Source organism: Protopterus annectens, chromosome 11.part0 (assembly GCF_019279795.1).
Source record: "Protopterus annectens isolate FY-2018-M chromosome 11.part0, PAN1.0, whole genome shotgun sequence".
NCBI classification, from domain to species: domain Eukaryota; kingdom Metazoa; phylum Chordata; order Ceratodontiformes; family Protopteridae; genus Protopterus; species Protopterus annectens.
In genome coordinates, this window is record NC_056745.1 from 667,202,706 (window position 1) to 667,230,155 (window position 27,450).

Genomic DNA, 27,450 nt, shown 5'->3' on the forward strand with positions numbered 1-27,450 from the left:
AATTCTTACAAGTGCAGCCTCCTAGATTCAGTAGGCATTGCCCTTAAAACACTGGTCCTTTCCAACCCCCTCCAAGCCATCTCAAACTAGACCCAGGGGAAACATACCACCCAGACTACAGTCTGAAGATATGCAGAGATCTAAGCAATGGAGTGCCCCCACCCCCAAAGCAGGGAGTGCTAAGCCACATCCCTACTGTAAGAACTCACAATGACTTCTCTGCTCCACTCCCCACCTCTGCCCAGCTGCTTGTGCTCTTAGGAGGAAAACTTGCCCTTCATGCAAAAAACTGGGTGACCATCACCAAAGACCGATGGGTCCTCTCCGCATTGTATCCCAGGGGTACAAATTCTACTTCCACACTCTGCCAACCCCAAAAGGGTTCCCAGATCTTCCTCCAAACCAGTGGGCAGAGGCATAAAACCAAGTCTTATGCCTGCTCTCTATCAGGGCTTTTCACCTGGTTCCTGCGGAGCAGATAGGTCAAGGATTCTATTCCTGACTTTTCCTGGTACCCAGAAAAGAGGGCTCTTTATGCCCAATCTTGAATCTTTCTATCCTCAACACCTTCCTGGTAGTACCAAAATTCAAAATGCTCACCCTGCAGGAGCTTCTGCCTATGCTAGCCAAGGATGCCTGGTTAGTCACCCTAGACTTAAAAGAAGCCTTTCTGCACATCCCAATAAGGGAGTCGTGTAGGAAATATCTACATTTCAGAGCCGGACCTATGCATTATCAATTCTCTGCACTTCCCTTTGGCTTATCACTGCTCTCAGAGTATTCACAAAATGCCTGGCTCCAACCATTGCTTACTGCAGGCAGAAAAATATTCAGATTTAACCATACTTGGATGACTGCCTGATATAGGCGGACAGCTAGGAATTGCTGTTGCAGCACCTGACATTTGTAAAGAATCTTACTACATCTCTGGGGTACACCATCAATGAAAAGAAATCAACGCTGGTGCCCAGTCAGGAGTGTATTCCTGGGAGCAAGCTTGGACACAACATCCCAAATGGCATTCCTCACTTCAGAAAAGCAAGCCTTTCGGACAGGCTACTTCACTCTATTGGCCACCAGAACTTAGCTATCCGCAAGGAAACTCCTGCAGACCCTAGGGTTCATGGCCTCATGCATCCTACAAATTCAATATGCCAGACTGCATATGAGGAAACTTCAGTGGTACTTGAGTCTTCTGTGCCAACATATTCAACCTGGAAACCGTCATTCCTGTCATACCCTGTTTATGGACAGAGTTTCTTTGGTGGGCAGCAGCATGCAACCACAACAAGGGACTGCCCTTTACTCAAACCCATGCCACCCAGACCCTAACCACAGACGCATTAGACTATGTCTGGGGAGCACACATGGATGGCAAATGCATCCAGGGCCACTGGAGCCCAAGTCAAATTCATCTGCACATCAGCCAAAAAGATGCTAGCTGTACAGCACACCCTGGCCCTGGCAGCTTTCAGATCCCTACTCTCTCCAGGACAATTGCTAATCAAAACAAATAGCACCACAGTTATGTGGTACATCAACAAGCAGGGGGAAACCCACTCTGAAGGTTATCCATGGCCTTGTGGAATACTGCCTTGGACATGCAAGTCTATCTGCAAGCTCAGTTCCTGCCAGGCAAACAAAACTCACTGGCAGACTTGAGCAGAAATCTTCTAAACCCACATGAGTGGCAATTAGAGCCCAGCACCTTCAACTTTCTGATTCAGAAATGGGGGACCCCAGAGGTGGATCTCTTTGCCTCCCCCTGCAACCACCAGCTGAGCAAATTCTGCACCAGGAGCCCTTATAGCAGGGCTTGGAAAGTGGATGCCCTATCTTTTCAGTGGGTAAATCTCTCAATCTATGCCTTTCCTTTTCTGCCCCTTCTCCCAAGAGTATTTCTGAAAGTAAGACAGGACAGACAAAGGACAATTCTGATTGCCCCGGACTGGCCATGCCAACACTGGTATCTACTCCTGTGCAGCCTGACACCAGTGCCACCATGGCACCTGTAACAGAACCCAACCCTGCTCTCTCAGCAGTAGGGTCAGATATTGCATCCACAACTACAAACCCTAAATTTTGCGGCCTGGCTTATTCCTTGAATTCTCCCCCAGCATCCCTATGCAAGCAGGTGCTGGACGTCATACTTGAAGTCAGAAGACCCAGTACAAGGAAATCCTGTGCTGATAAGAGGAAAAGATACTGCTCCTGGATTCAAGCCAAAGGAGAAGACACAACTCTGCTCTTCCCTGCCTGTAATCCAGGATTACTTAGCAGATCTACTCCACAAATACCAGTCTTTCTCATCTTTTAAGATACATGTCTCAGCCATTTTGGCTCATTGCAACACTGAGCCACCTTTCTTTTCACACCCTCTTATCAAACAATTCCTCAGAGGGGCAAACAACTTAAAGCCACCAAGGAGAGCATCCACTTCTGCTTGGGACCTTAACTTTGTACTGGAGAACTTCACACTTCCCCCTTTTGTACCTGCAGCATCGGCAGAGTTTAAATTTCTCTCTTGGAAAACGTCCTTGCTTCTAGCCATCACTTCATCTAGAAGTGTCTGAGCTACAAGCACTTATGGCTGTGGAACCCTTCATTATTTTCCATGCTGACAGAGTTTCCCTCAGGACTTCCCCTTCCTTTATGCCTAAAGTGGTGTCCAGTGTGGCTCTCAACCAATCCATCCATTTGCCAACCTTCTTCCCTAATCCTCAAAACAAAGAACGGATCCTGCACTCCTTGGGCGTGCATAGACGGCTCAGATTCTACCTGGATAGGACTAAGCCCTTCAGAAAATCTGACCAGTTACTAGTCAGCTTTGCAACAGGGGCAGAGGGTAAGGCCACTTCAAAACAATCTCCAAATGGATAGCACACTGTATCCATTTCTGCTACAAGCACCATGGGAAACCACCCCCTCAAGGGGTCAGAACACATTCCACTAGGGCGACATCTACCTCTACAGCATTTATCAGGGGAGTTCCTACCAGGGACATCCTGAAAGCTGCTACTTGGAGGTCTGTACACACCTTCACCAAGCATTGCCACCTGCCTGTCTTTTCCAAATCCAGGGCAGGTTTTGCAACAGCAATCCTGCAAGGCATTGTAGCCACCCCTAACTTTTCTTGACTGCCTCCACCCTTGTTCAGCTTTGGGAATCTACCCAAGTGTGATGACTGCAACAGTGAAACATGAACATAGTACAGTTGTGTACACTTACCATAAATGTAGATGTTAGTGTATTCACTGTTGCAGTCCTGATTTCCCTCCCTCCAGCCCCCTGGTGTCTCTCTCTCTCTCTATGCCTTCCACTCAACCCTTTCAGTGGTATTGGTATTTACTTTTTACTGGTGGTGGTTTAACCCACCATAACCTAGCTCCCTATTTGGGGGGCTCTTGACATTTAGGGCAAGAAAAACTGATGTAATGGCATTGGCTGCCTGTTTTTATACCCCTGAAGACCTGATATCAATCCTCGAACGACATCAACCGATGCAGAAATACTAAGTCTCTGGTATTCGGGCCTACTGAGGGCTACCTGCAGGCAGATAACCCCAAGTCTGATGACTGCAACAGTGAATACACTCTAACATCTACATTTATGGTAAGTGTACAAAACTGCACTTTATGGTGAGTCAACCCTATCTCATTTTCCCTAATAACTGGGTTTCATTGAGAACTAGTTTTTTAATGCTGAAACTGATCTGAGTTTAATTTCCTTATTTCTTTTTCTTAGCCCATAAACAAGAAAGAAGAAAAAAATCTTAACTGCTTTGGACGTAGCTCATTATAGTACCCTGACAAAACTCATTCCTTCAGAAAAGCTTATCAGCTATTTGTCTCTTATAGATTCATTGATTTGTTACTGTGCTAACAATGCAGTGGGCCATTATAAGCCTAGCCAACTTTAATGATGTGCATCCGAAAAGGACATTAAGGGCCTTTATATGCTACCTCTGCCCCACGGAGATATGGATGCCAGGCCTGTTGTAAATTTCATATTCCTCATACACACTGATCCAGGTTGTGCCTAAACTTGGGTAATAGATAACTGATTCGTATGGATGGGAAGCCTGTTCCATAGGAGGAGCAGTCTCTGGGACATGTCTGTCTTTGCAGCGTATTCTGTTTGTCACAGACAAAATTCAGATCCTTAGACGTATTTCTTGTACTGTTTGACTTGCAAATATGCAGGAGATTCCCAAGTGTGGGGTTTGCGGATGCCTTGAAAGTCAGGCATAGTTCATCCCTCAGCAATCTGTAGGACACCATATGATGTCCAGCTATATCCCACCGGACTGCCAACAATTACATGACACCACTTACTACCCTGGGTAAGTAACTAAGGAGCTTCAATCCTTAGTACTCACTCCAATATGAAACTGTCACATAAACAGAAGTAATATTTCACAATTTTCCCCTAAGAGCACAACAGGAAGATGCTCTATTTTCTTAGGACTGGACTGTATACCTCTGTCCACCCCAGCTGTATTTTCTTATTACACACGTCAGAGCAATGTGTCCCAGTGTATGACCTCTGATGCACTCTCACTCAAAATTTAAATCTCACATGTCCAAACACTTCTGGGAAAGCCTTTCAGATTTCCAGCTCTGTCCCTTCCCCAAAATAATTTGGTAACGCTGCCACCAATCAGTGTGTCTTCATGCCTTTCTAAAGGGGTGTCCAATTATGAAAATTAAATACCAAAATAAATGGTAGTTATGACCATATGCGACCAGGCCTTCAATGTGACCTGGAGAGTATCATAGGTAGCACTCTCTAATCTTTAAAGAAAAACACTGATTTCCAGCCACAATATAAAGTAATGAAGAACATTTAATAAGTAAAATTATTAGAAGACTGTAAATCAGTAACTCTCAAACACCAGAATTCACTCACCAGAAATGTAAAATTTAACTGCAGGATATGAGTCCATTATTCTGGGAAAACTCTATCTTAATTAATCTTTCCTGATCTAATCTAACAGAAACAACAAGGTAAAAGACAGGCTTACAGTTTTGGTGATTTCTGTTTCATGGGTGTCCACTGCACAAGCACTTGATAAAACTGCTCAGTATTTGACAAACTGCATTCTCAACTGTCTAATTTAAAAAATAAAAATAAAAAAAAAGCTGTTTGAAAAAAGTTATTTTCCTGTCAGTCAGCTGTTTAAATAATCACCTAGCAACCAGGAACATACTAATGACACCACTCACTGTTCAGCTGATTATCCACAGTACTTTAGAATGTCCCTGTCAAACATGTGCAATTAGAAATGCAGCAAAACACTGGCAGATTCTTTAAACATTCGGTATAAAGGAGATGCTCAACATTTTAAAACTCATTTACATTTTCACAATTAGGCATGCTGGCATACAATAGAAGAAAAAATATTTGGAGTCTACTTGAGCTATAAAAATGCCTATGTAAATACTTCCAAAGATCCTAAATCTTCTAGACTTTGTTGCATATTTGTGAGAGACGCATATTCCCCCAGCTATTCAAACCCCAGCTTTAGTGCAAGACATGGCTTCTAGTAATCTAGAGGAAAAAATGGCAGAAGTGCTCAGAACTAAGTGAAATAAATTTAAACACTGAAGGAGTATATAAACTCACCTCCCTTGTGCAGAGGAATGTCTCCTGCTAGACATAGTAACACAGAAGAGTGTTTTCAGTTTCTTCACATTGGGAAAGGGCTTTAAGGTGCTCTGCATGCGACAGGTTTTGTTACACCCTGTGTTCTTTTTGTAAGGACCCTCTGAGGTTGCTTTTCTTACATATGCCTGGTCAGGTACATATTGAAGGGAGCATTGTACAAGGAGAGTATAGTGGGTTAATGACCTCTTTGGACCTAGATGCCATTATAAGTTACAGAATGTAAATGGATTTCCGCAACACTGACCATGTGATGGTCAAAGGTAAGGCTACTGTCCATGTGCATTCGCAGATCCCCAGCCACTGAGTCAACTCTTATGGGTGTGTTATCAACATGGTAATTAACCAGGATGATTGACTTCCCAAAGGGACACTTGTACACTTCTTAGCACTGAGTTTAAGACCATGGCTTTGGCATCATTTGTTAGTCAGAAATGGGCCTTCTTGCAGAATGCTAGTGTCTGCAGGGAAGTTGATGATAACCCCCAGCTAGCAATCCTCTGCAGATTTCGCCATAAACCTTAACCGTTTGCTTCCACTTCAGAGAAGTAGATGCCAAAAAGGAGTTGATGCAGCCTCAAGCCCTGGGGGACTCCTCTAGTGACTGGCTTCTAGGTGTAGGTAGCCTCACCTATTTGATCTCCTGGGTCATATCAGTGAGACTGTTAGCTATCCAGTGATGATGAAAGGGTTTATACCTAATTTGGTTAGCTTGTTTAATGCCTGAGTGGGGTATTGCCTCAAAAACCTTGGCCAGGTCGAGGTAAGCAGTATGCACAGTCTTTGCCTTATCTGTTGTTTTGGTGACCCTCTGAAATAATTCCACCAGATTTAATAGGCAATGCCCTTCCTTTACGAAAGCCAGAATGTGATGGGTCCAGCACTGGCAGGTTATCTATGTCCTCCTTTTTCCTGTCCTTGATTCTTTTCAAGGCTTTACATATGAGGCTGGTCAGAGTTATGGGCCTGTAGTTAACTGGATCGGTGGTTGGACCTCCCTTGTGCAGAGGAATGACTGTAACCATCTTCCATTCCTTGCGTGAAAAACCTGACTTTAGGCTCCAATTGAAAAGTGATTCAAGTGGACATTATTATTTTTATACCTTATAATTTTGTTTTAAGTTTATATTATTTTGGGCATAGTGGCACATCCTATAGTGCTGTTGCCTCATAGCAAGAGGTTCCCTGGTTCTGTTCTCTGCTGGGATGACTTCTCTGTGGAGTCTGCAGGTCCTCCCAGTATTTGTGTGGGTTTCCTCAGAGTGTACCGGTTTTCTCCCGCATTTCAAAGACCTGCAGTAGGTGGATTGGTTACTCTAAAATGGCCATTGTGTGTGTGTATGCCCGTGTGTGGTGTGGATGAACTGCCATGGCAGGGCTAGCCACCCGGCAGTGTAAACCTTGTCTCTAGATGATTCTCTGTTGAAGTGACACCCCAACCCCATGTGCACAAAAAAAAAAAAAAAAGGGAAAGGAGTTGTGGATGGATTATTTTATATCTCATAAAACCAGAAAAGGACATTTCAGTGTTGTGGGATATTTTGAAGCAGTTTCATATCTTTTTGGGATAAAAAAATTACAGCTAAAACAGAGGCAATAGCTGTAAATTATGTACCCTCTCACAAATTGGTTCAGCAGTGTCCATATTTATGAGGACATGATTAAATGAAGTACTTAAGAGTATGGATTAAAAAGGATTCTAGTGTGGCAGCTAAAGATATGTGGGAAGAGACCAAAAAAAGATAGTACGAAAACTGAGAAATTGAAAGCTTTTGTTATATGGATAGCAACATGCACTTAAAATGTTTAGTGCCTTTAGTTTTAGACACAGGTCAGGGATATTTTTATCCACCAGAGGAGAAGTTGTGGATCGCAGTTGATGAGCTGAATGATTTTATCTGAGAGGAAAATGGCAAGAGTCAAGTGGGATAAGCGAATTCTTCCAGTAGAGTAAGGTGGTTTGGGATTACCCTGTTTGAAGGGGTATTTCAGAGCTATACAGTTAAGGATCCTATACATAGCACAAGCAGAAACGTATAATTGAAAATGAAAAGGGATGCTGAAATGGGAAAAGCTCGGGAAAGGAGCAGAGACTGGGATTTTGGATGTGTATCCTTAAGGTGAATAATAGCCATATAATATATTCATAAAGTAGCAGAAAGTATACAAAGTACTAAGCCAGCATGGGACTTGGAGAAAGATTGTGCTGATGGGGATGACTGCAGTTAGGGATACAGACAATAGACAAGAGTGATCTGGAATTTATTGGAGAAACTGGAAAAGCAACAAAGGTATACGGAGCAAATAGTGAAGGGAGAGGTAAAAGAGTGGCAAGAGGTCAAGAATTTTTTAGACTGCAGGCTACAGATTGCTTTCCTTATCAAGGATTGATATCAGAGTAATATAGGCAAAGGAAAAGAAATGTAAGCAAAAGACCAGCACTGGTAAAATTTTTAGTAGCATCTGGAACAGAAGCTGCTGCTAAAAAAAAAAAAAGTATAATTAGTAGAGCGTATAAAATATTGCGTAAGTATAAAAATCAATCAGCGAACATTAGAAAGGACTGAGAAAAGAGACTGAATAAGTGAGTCACAAAGAAGCAATGGGAGAATATATGTGCATCTCCCAAATATGCAGCAAAGTCTAGAAGATTTAGGATCTTTGGCAGTATTTACTTAGGCATTTTTATACACCAAGTAGACTCCAATGAACTTTTCTTAAGGCAGACAGCAAACGGAGGTGTGATGGTAAAGAAAGAGGAAATTGGGAACTTATTTTCTGGGAGTGTGACTTAATTGTCTAGACATAGCAAGTCCTTGCTGAGTCTAATTATGGTGGCTACCATAAAAGCAATTACTAGAAAACAGAAATAAGTCTAAATTAGCTGTACTAGAAATGGTGAATATAATAACAGAGAAAACTGAAATTGGGATCTTTTAGAAAAGGGTAGGAGCAAATTACATAGAAAAAATGGGAATTATGTGAGCAATACATGGAGAGGAATAGAGGTTTAAAAGAAGGCAGGATGTGAATGAGCTATGTAATATTTGACAGTGACTGGATAGATTGTAAGGAGGTATAATGTTTGCAACTAAAATTGTCAGTATGGTTTGTTTACATTTTTATAGATGTATGATTTACCTACATGATAATTTTAATAAAGATGGTTCTTGTTTTAAAAAAAAAAAAAATAAAGTTGCTTCTTTTCCTTAGACAAAATCCAGGCAGCAGTGATTTGTTTGCTTGACTTTTCTCAGGTCAGATCTTGGTTGAAGAGATTGCACAAGTGCAGAGAGCTGTAAACAGGTTTTTCATAGTATTTGCTCAGGATATGTGGTTCATGGTAAGCAGTCCCTATCAAAACAGTGTGTGGATTCAGTCATTTTATTGTCTGGTATGTAAACATTGCATGGCAAGTGTACTTAAAGGCTCCATCAGAGAGGTATGGTTGCTTCTCTAGCCTGTTGTAAGAATGTTTCCCTGCCAGACATTTGTGCTGCAGTTGTACTTTTTTTTTTTATTTCCAATTTATGACTTCAGCAAACAGTGCTAATTGAAATTCAGGTGTCTGGCTTCAATTGTCTCTCATTATTTCAGGACACAGCTTTTTCAGCTGCTGTACTTCCTGCTTCTCTGGAGAAGTTAATACTTGGGAAGGTTCATTTTCGTTATTGCCTGCAGATGTTGATAATTCCTGCATGTTCATAGTTATCTGCCACAGAGAGCTAAATCTTTCTCCTCCAAGCAAAATGCAAAAATAAATTGAGTGTTCTGCTCTGTTGGTGTTGAGATGACAATGGCCCATGTGACTGGAGTTTGAATAGCAGATGTTCATCGTGTTACACTGCTGCAGTCATTACACTTGGGTTATCCTGCCGTCAGGTGGTCCTGCAGTCGGCCAGAGTTCCAAAGTCTTGGTCCGGCGTCTATTGCTGTCACTTTTTCCCTGATGTCAGTGCGCAAGGGGTATATAAGATGCATCCAACACCATTTTCTTCAGTCTTTCTTGCCGCGCGGTGCCAGAAGCAGAAGCAGTTGACAAGTGCCGGTCGGCCGACTCCTGAGATTTTCGAAGTCTAATTTCGGATCCGAACTCTTCAGTAAAGCTAAGTACCCTGTTGGGGAAACTTTTTTTTCTTGCCTCAGACCGATGTCAGAAAAAGTTAATTGTATTTCTTGTGGGAAGCAAATACCTCATAAGGACTTCCACTCTTACGGTATTCCATGCCTAGGCCCTGATCACGATGTCACTAGTTGTCGGTTTTGTGCTAGATTTAACAAACGCACTATAAAAAGACGTTTTGATTTTTGCTTTGCACTACTTTGGCCGAAGGTTTAATTATACCATGCCGTCGGTTCAACCGACGACCTCCATACAGAAAAAACGCAAAGACAAGGATAAAGACAGTCATCCGAGGTCCAAAACTGACTAAACCTCTTCTAGGCCAGTCGGTGGTTCGCCGGTTCTCAGTGAGGCGCTTTCGCAGCCCCTGACGCCCGCTACCTCAGAGCCACAGGCTGCTTCCGACTCCCATGTGGAGACAACTAGGCCTCTGGAAGCTCAAGGTATTGGGCCTACGGAAACTAATCCCTCAGATGGGTCCGGAGCCGCTGAGCAGGCATCTGCTTCTGAGGGTGTTTTCAGACCTTCACAACTTACCATTAAAACAGCCAAGACAAAGGTACCATTAAAGACAAAGAAACAAGTAAAGTATTCTCCTGGACAGTTCTCCATGCCTAAGAAACAGATACTTAAAATGGCCGAAGACCTCATTACTCTAATCTGGGGTTCCCATCCCCCTCCTGAGAAAAGGCCTAGGTAGGATACAGACTGATTCCTCTGATCAGGTTTCCATTTCCTCTGATTCCTCTTCAGACCAGGGATACTCTCTACCCCCCTATGAGGACTCTGATGCTGAAGAATCTATCCCTTCAGTCTCTCCTCCTGAGGATTATTCTTTTGGGGAATCTTTACATTCCATAAGGGAGCATTTCCATTGGGAAAGTCAGGATTACTCAGAATCCAAGAAAAGGCTCAGGGATTTCCTTTTATTACCTCAGCACAGGCCGCTGGCTATTCCACCTGTGCTAGACGTTGTGGATGATGCCTTCTCTGAATCCAGCTTGTCTCCTGATTCTTTGCCCCCTGCTCCAGCCAAGCCAGACAAGTACTATAGAGTCCCTGACTCTCACAAGTTTCTTTACAAAAACCCTTGTGCTGATCCAGAAACTATTTCCCAGGGTCCAAAAGGGGTTAAAGCTTCCATTGCAAAAAGTCTAGTACCCTCTGACAGAGATTCCAGAGCTTTGGATAGATGGGGGAAGAAAGTATACACTTCTGCAACTTTAGCAGTAAGAGCTTTAAATTGCCAGTTTCACATGCTTAAGTACCAACTATTTAATTGCTCAGTTAAAACAGAAAATGCTTGCAAGCTCAGAAGCTCCTGATTGTAAAGAAATGCAGGATTTATTGCATGCAGTTGAACAGGTGGGAAAACACTCTGCAATGTGGTTTTGATTCTTTAGAGGCCTCTTGTAGAGTCGCAGTTACAGGTTCTGTGATTCGAAGACATGCTTGGTTAAAAGAACAGAGTTTACCTGATCATGTTAAGGCAAAATTATTGGATGCTCCTTTACAGCATGATACCTTGTTTGGTGTTAAGGCAGAAGAGGTTTTAAAGAAAATGGAGGATAAAGCTAAATCTATGCAAACAGTCAAGGATTTCTTACAGGTACAGCCACCTCGGTTTAGCAGAAATTGGCCAACAAAGAATTGGTCCTTTCCAGTGTCAGACAGGCCACAGAGAGGCAGATACAGACGCCCAAGAGGCAGATCTCAACCCCAAGGCTCAAACAGACAACGACAGTGGGGCACCTCAACCCCAAAAGGAGGTGAGGACAAGTCTCAGCCTTACAGGAAACCGTCACAATGACTTTCCCCTTCGTACGCCAAGCACGTCCCTTTTGGAAGCCCCCTTAAGGGGAAAACTAGCGCTTTCTCAAAACTGGCAAACAATCACCCAAGACAAATGGGTTCTAAATATTGTGTCTCATGGTTACAGGTTCCACTTTCATACTTTACCAAGACTAAAAGAAATGCCAGACCTGCCACAAAATCAATGGGCAGAGGCACAAAAACAAATTTCAGCCCTCATGGACATGAGAGCTATTCAAAAAGTACCACAGCAGGAACAAGGACAAGGATTTTACTCAAGACTCTTCCTGGTCCCCAGAAAGGACAAGGCCTGGAGGCCCATACTAGACCTTTCAATTCTGAATACTTACCTGGATATTCCAAAATTCAAAATGTTAACATTACAGCAGCTTCTACCCATGCTGGGCAAGAAGGCTTGGCTTCTTACTGTGGACCTCAAAGAGGCATACCTGCATGTCCCTATCAGACAAAATTGCAGAAGATACCTCAGATTCAAAGCTGGTACATTGCACTACCAATTCTCTGCACTGCCCTTTGGCTTATCTACTGCACCCGGGGTATTCACAAAGTGCCTGGCACCAGTAATTGCATTTTGCAGACAGAGGAATTCAAATATATCCATACCTGGACGACTGCCTCATTCAAGCAGAGACAAAGACATTCTTCTACAGCATCTGGCATTTGTAAAAAAGGTTGCTAATTTCTATAGGGTACACAGTAAACGAAAAGAAGTCAAAACTAGTGCCCTCGCAACAGATTATATTCCTGGGTGCCAGCATAAATACAATGGCCCAGATGGCTTACCTCACGCCAGACAAACAAGTTCAGCTAACTCAATATTTTCATTTACTGGCAAAATAGTCCCATCTCCCTGCAAGAAAAATTCTGCAGGCCCTGAGATTCATGGCATCCTGCATTCTACTAATACCATATGCCAGACTGCATATGAGGAAATTACAGTGGTACCTAAAAAGTGTTTGGACTCAACACTCTCACAGTTTAGAAGCAGTAATACCAATGATTCCATGCCTACAACAGGAGTTTCGATGGTGGGCACAGGCATGTCACCTAAACAAAGGCCAGCCTTTTACCCAACCCACAGCCAGGCAAACTGTAACAGATGCTTCGGATTATGCCTGGGGAGCACACATGGCAGGAAAATGCATTCAGGCCAAGTGGAGCACAGACCAGATGCATCTTCACATCAAACAAAAAGAGATGTTGGCTGTTCAAAATGCCTTAACAGCTTTCAAGGAACTTCTGCATCTAGGACAATTATTACTAAAGACAGACAACACCACAGTAATGTGGTACATAAGCAAGGGGGCACTCATTCTTATCCCCTATGCAGGCAAGCCATGACCTTGTGGAACACAGCTCTAACGTATCAAGTTCACCTGCAAGCACAATTCCTGCCAGGAAAGAAAAATACTCTGGCAGACTACCTAAGCAGAAATATCATGGACCCTCACGAATGGAAATTGAATCCACAAATCTTCAGCATGGTAACGCAAAACTGGGGATGCCCAGACATGGATCTTTTTGCCTCCCAACTGAATTGCCAACTACAAAAATTCTGCACAAGGACTTATCACAAATACCTCAGAGGGGCTAAAAACATAAGACTGCCCCGGAGAGCACCAACACCGACTTGGGACCTCAATTTCGTTTTGGAAAAACTGACCCGCCTTTTGAGCCAGCCAACACAGCCGATCTAAAATTTTTATCATGGAAAACACCTCTGCTCGTGGCAGTAACTTCAGCACGAAGAGTCTCAGAGCTACAGGCATTAATGTCAGTGGAACCTTTTATAATTTTTCATCAGGACAGGGTTTCTTTAAGGACAAACCCTACCTTTATGCCAAAGGTGATATCTAGTGTGGCTCTTAACCAAACCGTCCATTTGCCAACTTTTTATCCAAACCCCCAGAATAAAGTGGAGAAACTTTTGCATTCTTTGGACATACACAGGCAGCTAAGCTTCTACTTGGACAAAACAAAAGCTTTCAGGAAAACTGAGCAACTGTTTGTAGCATATGCTGCAGGATCACAGGGCAAGGCTGTCTCAAAGCAGACTATATCCAAATGGATAGGACGCTGTATTCGTTACTGCTACACACAGCATGGAAAATCAGTCCCAAATACCATTAGGTCACATTCCACCAGGGCTACAGCCACTTCAACCGCCTTTCTCAGAGGAGTACCTACCAAGGAAATTTTGGAGGCTGCAACTTGGAGTTCAGTGCACACCTTTACCAAGCATTATCACCTGCCTTTTTACTCTAAATCCAGAGCAGGATTTGCCACTGCAGTTCTGCAGGGCCTCATAGCCAATCCTAACTTTTTATAGACCAGCAAGCCAACCTTAGCTTTGGGATTCTACCCAAGTGTAATGACTGCAGCAGTGTAACACGAACATAGTGCAGTTTTGTACCTACCATAAATGTAGATGTTCGAGTGTTCACACTGCTGCAGTCCAGGTTACCCTCCCTCCATCCCCTCTGAACTAGCTGGACTTGTACCTTTCTATCCTATACAACCTTTGTGGTGTATTTGCTTGTAACTGAAGGTATTGCTTTTATTTTATATGTATACTTTTTATTAGCAATATGTATTGCCTACCTATTGGGGGGCACCTGACATCTGGGGCAAGAAAAACTGAAGAAAATGTCGTTGGATCTTGTATACCCCTGGCGCACTGACGTCAGGGAAGAAGCGACGGCAACCGATGCCGGACCAAGACTTTGGAACTCTGGCAGACTGCGGGACCGCCTGACTGCAGGATAACCCAAGTGTAATGACTGCAGCAGTGTGAACACTCGAACATCTACATTTATGGTAGGTACAAAACTGTATTTTAGGGGCTTATTGGTGTAGGCATGGAGGATGATTATGACCATCTTTTGTGAGGGGGGGGGTGCACACTTTGTGGCACATGAACACTGGTTACTTTGTCTGCTGATCAGGAAAGCAACTGAGCGGTGAGTTGGTGGTGGTGGGGGAGTTTGTCATCAGCCTTTGTGGAATTGAGGGCAGTGCTGTGTAGACAGTTAAAGTTCCCACACAGGCTGCCATATGGACATGTGCAGGAAGGTAGGGCAAAAAGAAAAAATGAACAGAAACTGCTGTTAAAAAGGTATAGTTAGGGCATATAAAATATTACTTGATAACTAAGAGATTCAATCTGAAGAGGTTAAATACTAGAAGTGAAGATTGGAAAGGCAGTTTACCAAAAAACAGTGGGAGGACATCTGTGTGCTTCCCAAGTATGCAAGAAAATATAGAAGATTTAGGATTTTTGCATAGGAGTGTTTATATAAGGTAGTTTTGTAACCCAAGCACAAACCTACACCTCCCCAGCTGCCCTTTGAACCTGCTGCCAGGATGGACATCAGATTTTTGACTTGGTGAATAGTTTTTCTAGTGGCAATAACTTCGGCTCAATTGGAACTACAGGCTTTGTTCTGCAAGCCCCCTTATGTTCTATAAAGATAGCGTATGCTTGAGAACCAATCCATCTTTTGTCCTTAAGTTAGTTTCTTTGACCCCACTGAACCAGAGCATCAGTCAGCTGATTTTTTTTCCTAATTTTCTGTAGTAAAGGAGAATGTGTTTCACTTACTAGATGCACATCAACTTAGTCTCTTCACTTGTATCAGATCCTTCAGGAAGACAGATTAACTATTTGTCTCCATTTTTAAATCTAAGGTGGGCCATAGCATTTCAAAACTGTCCTTATCTATATAGTTGTCAAGTGAATTTTTCATGTTTGCAAGAAAAAGGCTTGACCCTGCCTGAACCAGTTAAAGCCCATTCAATTAGATGTTTTTAAATTTTCTTTGCTTTCTTTTTCAGGGCCTGCATTGATAGTTGTGTGGCTGAGACTTGGTCCACTGTTCACACACTTATTTCTCAGTGGTGCAGTGGTTAACATTGTTGCCTCACAGCAAGAGGTATCCGGTTTGATTCTTGGCTGGGCTGCCTTCTGTGTGGATTCTGCATGTCCTCCCTGCATTCACGTGGGTTTCCTCCGGGGTAGTCCAGTTTCATCCCACATTGCAGAGACATGCTTCTGGAGCATTTCCCTTGGACCGCCTCTGAAAATAGGCTGTCCTAGTTGGATTTTTGCAGTCAAAAAATGTTGCAGCTTGTAATATATTTATTTATTTGCAGTCTGAAAACAGGCTAACTTTTGGTTCAGCTGTCCTCTGGAATGCATGACTCTACAGGTTAAGTAGCTGGGGGCTCTCCCATCTGTTGATAAATGGACAGAATAGAGCATCCCATATGAAAGTTAAGTACTTACAATGCTGAATCTGTTTTGTCTGGTTCCGTCTTTTCACATCTCCCTGCTTTACCTCCCTTTTCCATTCAGTAGAAGATAATTCACTTTGTTTCAAGTATGTCACTATGGACTGCCTCCTGAAAAGTGTTCTACACACCAAGGAGAGGAGACTGAGATGTTAAGTTGTCTATCTCGCCTTCATTCTTGCTGGATGGGTTCGGAGCCGACCTCGGCTCCGACTCGGCCACTCTAAAAGCTCGAGAGTTGGTTCCACCGGCTCGAGGCTCCCCTTATATCCCACAATGCTAGGCGAGAGTTACCTCCAGATCTCGTTTGCTGCTACAGCTTCGAGGTTGGTTGTTTCTACCGGTTCCTGGTGAGTACTACTTTTCTTGTGAAAACTAGTCTTTAAAACCCCTTTAAGTTAATATTTTTTTTACTTAGTTAGTGTAGGTTAGAAAACTTTATTCCCTACCCAAAATATTTTCCGTTTCTTTCCCCAAGAACATTTGGTTCTTCCCTTGGGCCTATAGGCCTTCCCTTCCCTAGTGGAGTGTGTGTGTTTTTTGTAGTTTATTCTAGTTTATTACAGTTTTAAATTACTAGTATTACTACTAAAATTATTGTGTTTACCTGACAGGGTATAACTTGTGTGTTTGTGTGCGTGTTTGTGTACACCTGTCAGACAAAAATGTCCAAAGAAGCAAAGGTCTCCGGATTCAAGAAGTGTGATGCGTGCTGTCAGAAAATGTCTCTGACAGACGCTCACACTTCTTGTGTCTATTGTCTGGGGCCTTTGCACCTGCAGGACTCCTGTGCTGTGTGCCATGGCTTCAGCCCCAGGGTCCTGCAGGAAAGAAAAAATAAATTAATTCTTAGAGGCTTACTGAAGCCAGAGGATTCCCTGTCTGTTTCAACAGGGAAGCCCTCTAAGGCATCTAGGTCTTCGGCTCCGGCATCTGAGCCGAGACCTCAGGTTTCTCAACCTTTGCCTTTATCGGCTCCGGCTGGAGCCGATAAGTCTCAATCCACAGTTTCTGTGGCCCCCTCGGCTCCGGCCGGAGCCGAGGTAGTAGAAGTTCCCGTGTCGGCTCCGACCAGACCTTCGGAGCCGACAACTAGGAAGAGGTCCAGGTCACCATCTCTTGGCTCCGTTCATTCGGCTCCAGGATCTCCCCTGCTGTCTGAACGGAGCCAAAGGTCTCACTCCTCTAGGTCATCGAGGCTGTCGGATCATGACCTTCAGAGGGTAGTGAGTCGACTACTTAAGTCCGAGGCACTAGCCCAGATGCTTCAGAGCCCGACTCATCAGTCGATGCCTGCCCCGGTCCATCAACATTTTCCTCCTTCGACTCTCGAGTTCGGAGCCGGGTCGCGTCGGAACCGAGACTGTGATTACGTCGGAGCCGATACAATTGTCTTCGGCTCCGTCGTCGGCTCCGTTTTCTTCTTTGGAAGAATCTCGGCGCCGGACTTCCCTCGTCGGCTCCGAGGGGGTGAGTGGCATTGGACCCTTGTCCGACCCCCCTCTCCCTCTCGGGCTTGGCGCTGGTGAGTTCGGCTCCGACATCGACCTCGAGCCATCACTGTCGGTGCCGAGGGGTTCTTAGCTCCTCGGAGCGGGGACCTCTGGCTCTGCCTGACAGGGGTGCATTCGAGGTCATGCGGAGTGTGTTAGAGCCTGGCTCTACTCCACAGTCGGCTCCGTCCGCCCCTCCCTCTATGCTGCCTCAGGGTAGGTCGACTCACTCCCTCATCCCAGACCGCAGAGAGCCAGCTCCTCAGGAGCCCCCTGTGGGGATTTCATCCTCTTCCGAGGCCTCTCCTGATTTGGCAGAAGAACCCCCTCGGAAGAGGAAGTGTAAGAGGAAACACATTGACTCACCTGAGTCCATCACGTCAGACACAGATTTGGATGAGTCTGAGGGTTCCCCCCGTTCCCCTTCTGAAGATGTCTCATTTGCAGACATTCTGGAGATCCTGAAACAGAGGGGGAATTGGCCAGCCCTCAACCCTTCGGAGGACGAATCTGTGTATCTTGAGGCGTTTGGCTCTCGTCCTTCCACCTCCTGGGTGTCCCCTCCCTTCGACCCCCTCATGCAGGTGGTTGCTAAGAAGGCATGGACGGCTCCTGATTCAGTGGACCCCACTCCCAGGAGACCCTCTAAGTTCATCACAGCTCCAGCAGACAAGCAATTTTTAACAAAAGGAGTTTCTGTGGATGCTATGGTGGTAGCTGCTGCCACAAAGAAGGAACTGGCTGATCCTTCAGTACCTGTCCATCCACCTAACAAGGAATCTAGGTCCATGGATAGGTACGGGAAGCGGATGTTTTCCTCAGCGACATTTACCATGCGTTCGCTGAACTACCTGTGCCATTTCACTCGTCTTCAAAGGGACTTGATCAAAGAAGCGAGTGAAATGTTAAAGGATCCTACAGCTGCGGGTTTCCAAGACAAGATGAACACGCAGCTGGCTACCCTTAATTCCATATCCAACTCCTCCATGCGCCTCCTTTCTTACGCGGCTGATGGAGCGAGCAGAGCCGCAGGGACAGGTGTGGCCTTACGTAGGCACGCCTGGATGCGGCTATGCAATTTTGCGGACCCTTTCAAGACGTCTTTCACGAACTCCCCTTTTGATGGATCATCTCTCTTTGGTCCTCAAGTGAAAGAAACCCTGACCAGGTGCGAGACTGATGGCAAGACCCTTTCTGCCGTCGGAGTCCGTTTTTCGACTCCTTCCAGGCCTTACCCCAAAGGCCAGAAGGGTGGAAAGATGTGGTTCCGTAAACAATCTCAAGGGACTTCGCCTGACGCACAGAGTCGTTTTCCTACCAAAGGCAGAGGTGGGAATAACAATGGTAGACGTCGTCCTAGGGGCAGGGGGGGTCCGCAGAACCAGGGCAATCGGGAAGCCTTCCCTGACAAGCCCTTTCAGCATCCCTGAGGTGTTGCCCGACTGCCCTTCTTCGGAGGCAGTCGGGGGAAGATTGTCACTGTACCCAGAAGCCTGGCTATCCCTGACTCAAGACAAATGGGTACAGGCCATCATTTCCGAAGGCTATTCTATCCCCTTTCTTCGCTTTCCAAATCAGTCAAAAAAATCCCTTCCAGATGTTCCACCCGCTCAAAGGGATCTAGCAGCTTTGGAAATTTCAAAACTGCTTGCAAAAAGAGCAATTCAGCCAGTGCCAGCAGACCAACAAGGATCCGGAATCTACTCAAGGTTCTTTTTAGTTCCAAAGAAAACAGGGGACTGGAGACCGATATTGGATCTCAGTGTCTTGAACAAATCAGTCAAGAAAACAAGATTTCGGATGGTCATGCTGCAATCCATCCTTCCCCTTTTGGGCAAAGGAAACTGGATGTGCTCTATAGACCTTCGGGATGCGTACTATCACATAAAAATGAACAGACGCTCCAGAAGATTCCTCCGCTTCAGGCTAGGAACCAGTCATTTTCAGTTCAGGGCCCTGCCCTTTGGTCTCACCACTGCCCCCCGGGTGTTTACCAAATGCATGGCAGTGGTAGCTTCTCACCTGAGACAAGGATTCCAGGTGTTTCCATATTTGGACAACTGGCTCCTCACAGCTCCCACCAAGCATCTCCTTCTGATGGCCAGAGATTATACTTTTCGCGTTTGTCAAAAACTGGGTATTTCAATAAATTGCGAAAAGTCTGTTTTGTCGCCTTGTCGTACTATTACCTACATAGGCGCAAATCTAGATACTATAAACATGTCTGCGAGACTAACACACCAAAGGATATCAGACATTCACAAATTGGTATCACTCCTTCTCAACAACAACAGAATCAAAGCCAGGTTAGTTCTAAAAGTGTTGGGAATCATGGCAGCGGCCATACCTCTCCTTCCATTAGCCAGATACCACATGCGGATCCTTCAGTGGATGCTTTTTACTCAATGGTCATACCAGGAACTTCCAATGTCTCACACCATTGTGATCACGCAGGCGTGCAAAAAGCATCTCATGTGGTGGATGTCTTCCCCCCAGCTCCTGTCGGGAAGACCCTTTGTTCCACCTCCCCCGGTTGCTACACTGACAACGGATGCCTCCCTGACCGGGTGGGGGGGGCATTATCAGGGCAGGACAGTCCAGGGCACATGGCAACCAAACGAATGCCACTTGCACATAAATGTTCTGGAGATGAGAGCAGTGCTTTTAGCGTTGCAAGCCCTTCAAGACTCTCTTCCCTTGGGAACAATTGCAATCCAGACAGACAATATGTCTGTAGTGTGGTACATCAACAAACAAGGCGGAACCAGATCATACCCCCTGTGTCGAGAAGCACTCAGACTGTGGCAATGGGCGATTTCTTCTCAGCGTTTTCTGATAGCAACGCACATCCCCGGGAAGTCCAATCATATTGCGGACAAGTTGAGCAGAGCTATTCTCATGCCTCACGAGTGGTCTCTGAAAGACTCTGTAGTGAGAGAAATTTTTCTCAAGTGGGGTCAGCCTTGCTGCGATCTTTTTGCTAGTCCCCAAAACAGCAAGTGCAGAGAATATTTCACTCTATTCCCTTTACCAGGCCAACCCAGCAGAGACGCTCTAGTCCAAGTTTGGCCCCGGGGACTTCTGTATGCATTCCCTCCTTTCCCACTGATCTCTCAAGTAATTCAGAAAGCTATCGCTCAGAAGGCATCCCTGATCCTCATTGCTCCTTACTGGCCTCGACAAGTGTGGTTCCCCTTTCTACATCGTTTTCTCTTGGAGCGACCGTGGAATCTGGACCTAGTTCCAGATCTTTTGATCCATCAGTCGGGTCAATTTCATCGCTCCCTCCCCTCTCTGAACCTCACTGCTTGGTTCCTCCAGTTCCAACCGTAGCCAGGCTTCCTCAATTATCTCACTCTGTTAGAGATATATTGATAGCTTCTCATAAATCTTCCACTCGAAAGATTTATTTGAGTAAGTGGAAACGCTTCTCATATTGGGCACAAGGAAAGGACATAGATCCTTTCACAGCTTCCATCCAACTAGTCCTTGATTTTCTAGCTGAACTCTTCCATGCAGGTTCATCTCCATCTACACTTTAGGTTCAATTGGCAGCTATTTCTAACTTCCATGTGGGTATTTCTGAATCTGCCCTAATGTCCCACAAACTTTGCAAAGCCTTTTTGAAAGGAGTTTTTCTTCTCAGACCTCCTATAAGAAATCCTCCTTCTCCTTGGGACCTAAATTTAGTTCTTGCTTCTTTGATTCTTTCCCCTTTCGAACCTGCAGCTTCCTGTTCCTTGAAATTGTTATCATGGAAAACTCTTTTTCTGGTAGCTATTACATCAGCTAGAAGAGTTTCAGAGCTTCAAGCACTCAGTTGTCGTCCTCCTTATCTTTTGTTTCATAAGGACAGAGTATCCTTACGTACTAACCCGTCCTTTTTGCCTAAGGTGGTCTCGACATCAAATCTAAACCAAAGTATTGACCTCCCTGTCTTTTTTCCAGAGTATTCCAATAGGTCTGAACAAAAATTACACTGCCTGGATGTTCATCGTCAATTGAGGTACTACTTGGATAGAACAAAACAATTCAGAAAATCTGATCAGCTGTTTGTCTCCTATGCGGAAAGCAGAAAGGGACTTTCAGTTTCAAAGGTATCATTATCCAGATGGCTAACATCTTTGATTTCCCTGGTATATGAAATTAGACAACAAAAATTGCCTAATAAACCTAAAGCCCATTCCACCAGAGCTTTGGCTACTTCTTTAGCCTTCCAAGACAGACTGCCTATTGACACCATTTGTGCAGCGGCTACTTGGGCTACTCCTCATACTTTTATTTCTCATTATAAGTTGGATTTAGCTTCTAGACATAGAGCTAACTTTGGTTCCACTGTTCTCAGGAGTCTGTTCCGTTAGGCCACCCGGGACAAGGTGCTAGGGACGCGGTCCCATCCAGCAAGAATGAAGGCGAGATAGACAACTTAACATATAGAAGTTATGTTCTTACCATAACGTTCCATGTTAGTTGTCTTCTTCTCGCCTTCTTCTTGCGTCCCACCCTCCTTCCCCCTGGCCTGGACAGACCTAGAGGAGTTGTGATCGTGACCTCTCTTTCTACCACCTCTTTCTTAGGCATATGCTGTTGTGCATATTTCCTGGATCAGGATGTAGGTCACCCTTCTTCCTGTTTTTAGAGGTGGATTCTGTTTTTAGAATGATTCTGTTACTATTATAAGCTGGGGTTAGCTTACAAACGAGATCTGAGGTAACTCTCGCCTAGCATTGTGGGATATAAGGGGAGCCTCGAGCCGGTGGAACCAACTCTCGAGCTTTTAGAGTGGCAGTCGGGCCGAGGTCGGCTCCGAACCCATCCAGCAAGAAGAAGGCGAGAAGAAGACAACTAACATGGAACGTTATGGTAAGAACATAACTTCTATTTATTGATCCTAAAGTCTGGAGTGGCATAAGTCTTCTTTGAGGCTGGATCTGTAGACCCATCCATTGAGGAAGGATGGGAACGATCAACACAGCTCTATCATTATGATAATAACATAGCTTTGTGCTGTTGGTCCCAAAAAACATTTATTAGAAAAGGGAAATCAAAGTCTAAGCAAACTATAACTGGAGTATTGAATGTTATAAAGGCGGTAAAAATAGAGATGAGATCCTTAGGATCTTTAGAAAAGGAAAAGAGGAAATTGCATAGGAGTGGACATGCAGAATACGAATCATGGGGAGTGAGATTTAAGGGAACACTGGAACTGAGCAATTTACGTAATGATGGAGTGAATGAAAATTAAGCAAACTCATGTATACTGTATGAAAATAATGGATATGTTAAGGAAACAGTGCATCCTTGTTTCTTTTCAAAAAATGTTTAATAAAGATGTTTTTAAAAATGTGTACCACTTCTGATGGCTGCTTACATGATGGCCCCATCTGGAAAACCTTGATTTGGGTTGATTGAATGGGCTGATTGGTTGTGGGGCTTATGATAAGAGAGACTCAAAAAATGAGTGTTTAGCATCAAAGTTTATCTTGAAGAGTCTTCTGCAGTTTTACTTTTTCGCCATGCTTTGATTTCCCTTCAGTTGCCTTGCATTTTTACTGGAGGGGGTTTGGAACCAAGGCACTATGGGCATATGCTGTTTGATACAGCAAGTATTGCCAAGGATTGTGTCACCTTACACATGGAATTGGAAGTAAAGAATGTGAGAATTCATGCTGAGAGGGACAGTCTTTGAAGAAGCAGCCATGACAGTTCCCTATGGCAAATGGCCCATCTGAAGAACTAGTGAGCACTGTTGCATCAGGTAACTGATAGTAAAACAGCTGTCAGATTTCAGAGAGGTTGTGTGCTCTACAACTTTCCTACATAGCTGAAATGTAATGACTAGAATACTTTAGGAAAAGGAACTAATTGTGTTTTCTTTACTTTTAGAACTGCAGAAGACTGACTATATGGTGTTTGCTGGTTGTCGATACTGTTTAGGAGACAAATGCCAAGTAAGTGTAATATATTTATTTCATGTTTAAGATGAAGTGGACGATGATAATGGGTAAAGCATGGAGAGAGCAGTAGGTGACAAGGAAGAAAAGCAGCGTAGACACATCTGGAGTCAAGTCCTTAGAGCGAACTCTTTGAGGCAGAGTTGTGCTCTCTTCATTTAATCTTTTTTTTTTTCAAATAACTTTTTATTTATTTCACAGAAAGGCATAAATGAACATTACATGGAAACTTGAATATGCAGGTAAGCCCAATACAATCTAAACCTATAAAACAAACAAAAATATGTACAAGATTTACAAAACTAAAGTGTTACCCTATAGAGAGGGTTAGAAGAGGATCATTGACCTTATAAGGGATATCAGTGGATCTCCCAGATACGCTTGGAGTGAGAACTATACCAAAAACTGAGACATGAACTATGAGCATAATTTAGTGCTAAGAATTAGGTCAAATAAACTTTTCCAAACTTTTTCAAAGAAGGCTTTTTTCCTAGGTCCTTTTGTGATAAGCTTCTGTGCTGAAATATATGTAAGGGCCATCTCTTTGAAATTATTCCAACAAAGTTTGGTGCGATCCAGCCAGATGTTCGTGTTACACTGCTGCAGTCATCACACTTGGGTTATCTTGCCATCAGGCGGTCCCGTAGACGGCCAAAGTTCCAAAGTCTTGGTCCGGTGTCGGTTGCTGTCACTTCCTCCCTGACGTCAGTGCACCAGGGGTATATAAGATGCAACTGACGCCATTTTCTTCAGTCTTTCTTGCCGCATGGTGCCCGAAGCAGAAGCAGTTAGCAAGTGCTGGTCGGCCTACTCCTGAGATTTTCGAAGTCGAATTTCAGATCCAAAGTCTTCAATAAAGCTAAGTACCCCATTAGGGAAACTTTTTTCTTGCCTCAGACCGATGTCAGAAAAAGTTAATAATTGTATTTCTTGTGGAAAGCAAATACCCCATAAGGACTTCCACTCTTACTGTATTCCATGCCTAGGCCCAGATCACGACGTCACTAGTTGTCGGTTTTGTGCTAGATTTAACAAACGTGCTATTAAAAGGCGTTTTGAATTTGCATTGCACTACTTTGGCCGAAGGTTCAATTATAAAATGCTGTTGGATCAACCGACAACCGCAGTACCGAAAAAACACAAGGATAAAGATAAAGACAGACATCAGAGGTCAAAAACAGACTACGAAGCCTCTTCTAGGCCAGTCGCCGGTTCTCAGGTGCTTTCGCAGCCCCTGACACCCGCTACCTCAGAGCCACAGGCCACCTCCAACTCCCACGTGGAGACAACTAGGCCTCTGGAAACTCAAGGTATTGGGCCTACGGAAACTAATCCCTCAGAAGGGCCCAGAGCCGCTGAGCAGGCATTGGCTTCTGAGGGTGTTTTCAGACCTTCACAACTTACTATTAAAACTACAGCCAAGACAAAACTACCACTAAAGACAAAGAAACAAGTACAGCATTCTCCTGGACAAGCCTCCATGCCTAAGAAACAGATGCTTAAAATGGCTGAAGACCTCATTACTTTAATCAATGGTTCCCATCCACCTCCTGCATAAAGGCCTAGGCAGGATACAGACTATGATTTTTCTGATCAGGTTTACATTTCTTCTGATTCCTCTTCAGACCAGGGGTACTTTCTACCCCCCTATGAGGACTCTGATGCTGAAGAATCTATCCCTTCAGCCTCTCCTCCTGAGGATTATTATTTTGGGGAAACTGTACATACCATGAGGGAGCATTTCCATTGGGCAAGTCAGGATTACTCAGAATCTAAGAAAAGGCTCAGAGATTTCCTTCTATTGCCTCAGCGCAGGCCCCTGGCTATTCCGCCTGTGCTAGATATTGTGGATGATGTGTTCTCTGAATCCAGCTTATCTCCTGATTTCTTGCCCCCGGCACCAGCCAAGCCAGATAGGTACTACAGAGTCCCTGACTCTCAAGTTCCTTTATAAAAACCCTTCTGCTGATCCAGAAACTATTTCACAGGGTCCAAAAGGGGTTAAGGCTTCCATTGCAAAAAATCCAGTACCCTCTGACAGAGATTCCAGAGCTTTGGATAGATGGGGGAAGAAAGTATACAAACCTGCAACTTTAGCAGTAAGAGCTTTAAATTGCCAGTTTCACATGCTTAAGTACCAACAATATTTAATGGCTCAATTAAAACAGAAAATGCTTGGAAGCTCAGAAGCTCCTGATTGTAAAGAAATGCAGAATTTATTGCATGCGGTTGAACAGGTGGGAAAACATACTCTGCAATGTGGTTTTGATTCTCTAGAGGCTTCTTGTAGAGCCGCAGTTACATGTTCAGTGATTCAAAGGCATGCCTGGTTAAAAGAACAGAGTTTACCCGATCATGTTAAGGCAAAATTATTGGATGCTCCTTTACAGCATGATACCTTGTTTGGTGTTAAGGCAGAAGATTTGTTAAAGAAAATGGAGGATAAAGCTAAATCTATGCAAACAGTCAAGGATTTCTTACAGGTACAGCCACCTCGATTTAGCAGAAATTGGCCTACAAAAAATTGGTCCTTTCCAGTGTCAGACAGATGACAGAGAGGCAGATACAGATGCCCAAGAGGCAGATGTCAACCCCAAGGCTCAAACAGATGACAGTGGGGCACCTCAACCCCAAAAGGAGGTGAGGATAAGTCTCAACCTTACAGGAAACCATCACAATGACTTTCCTTTCGTATGCCAAGCACTTCCCTTTTGGAAGCCCCCTTGGGGGGCAAACTAGCACTTTTTTCTCAAAACTGGCAAACAATCACCCAAGAAAAATGGGTTCTAAATATTGTGTCTCAAGGTTACAGGTTCCACTTTCATACTTTACTAAGGCTAAAAAGAATGCCAGACCTGCCACAAAATCAATGGGCAGAGGCACAGAAACAAATTTCAGCCCTCATGGACATGAGAGCTATTCAAAAAGTACCTTAGCAGGAATAAGGACAAGGATTTTATCAAGACTCTTCCTGGTCCCCAGAAAGGACAAGGCCTGGAGACCCATATTAGACCTTTCAATTCTAAATACTTACCTGGATATTCCGAAATTCAAAATGTTGACATTACAGCAGCTTCTACCCATGCTGGGCAAGAATGCTTGGCTTGTTACTCTGGACCTCAAAGAGGCATACCTGCATGTCCCTATCAGACAAAATTGCAGAAGATACCTCAGATTCAACGCTGGTACAATGCACTACCAATTCTCTGCACTGTCCTTTGGCTTATCTGCTGTGCCCAGGGTCTTCACAAAGTGCCTGGCACCAGTAATTGCATTTTGCAGACAAAAAGGAATTCAAATATATCCATACTTGACAACTGCCTCATTCAAGCAGAGACTAAAGACATTCTTTTACAACATCTGGCTTTCGTAAAAAGGTTGCTAACTTCTCTAGGGTACACAGTAAACTAAAAGAAGTCAAAACTAGTACCCTCTCAACAGATTATATTCCTGGGTGCCAGCTTAAATACAACGGCCCAGATGGCTTACCTCACGCCAGACAAGCAGGTGCAACTAACTCAATATTTTCAAGCACTGGCAAAAAAGTCCCATATCCCTGCAAGAAAAATTCTGCAGGCCCTGGAATTCATGGCATCCTGCATACTAATAATACCATATGCCAGACTGCATATGAGGAAACTACAAAGGTACCTAAAAAGTGTTTGGACTCAGCATTCTCAGTTTAGAAGCAATAATACCACTGATTCCCTGCCTACAACAGCAGTTTCGATGGTGGGCACAGGCATGTCACACAAACAAGGGTCAGCCTTTCACCCTACCCACAGCTAGGCAGGCAGGCTCTGACAATAGATGCTTCGGATTACGCCTGGGGAGCACACATGGCAGGAAAATGCATTCAGGGCAAGTGGACAACAGACCAGATGCCTCTTCACATCAATCAAAAAGAGGTGTTGGCTGTGCAAAATGCCCTAACAGCTTTCAAAGACCTTTTGCATCCAGGACAATTATTAATAGACAACACCACAGTAATGTGGTAAATAAACAAGGGGGCATTCATTCTTACCCCCTATGCAGGCAAGCCGTGACCTTGTGGAACACAGCTGTAACGTACCAAGTTCATCTGCAAGCACAA

General features: G+C 44.2%; 1 protein-coding gene across 1 annotated transcript in view; it reads left to right on the forward strand.

Moving 5' to 3' along the window:
• LOC122814982 (putative bifunctional UDP-N-acetylglucosamine transferase and deubiquitinase ALG13) overlaps positions 1-23,591 on the forward strand; it is an 895,852-nt gene extending 872,261 nt beyond the window's left edge. The window contains exons 6-7 of the mRNA XM_044087237.1: positions 23,290-23,354; positions 23,559-23,591. Of these exons, the coding sequence (XP_043943172.1) occupies positions 23,290-23,354; positions 23,559-23,591 (98 nt within the window). The remainder of the gene's footprint in view (positions 1-23,289; positions 23,355-23,558) is intronic.
• Positions 23,592-27,450: the final 3,859 nt, after the last annotated feature.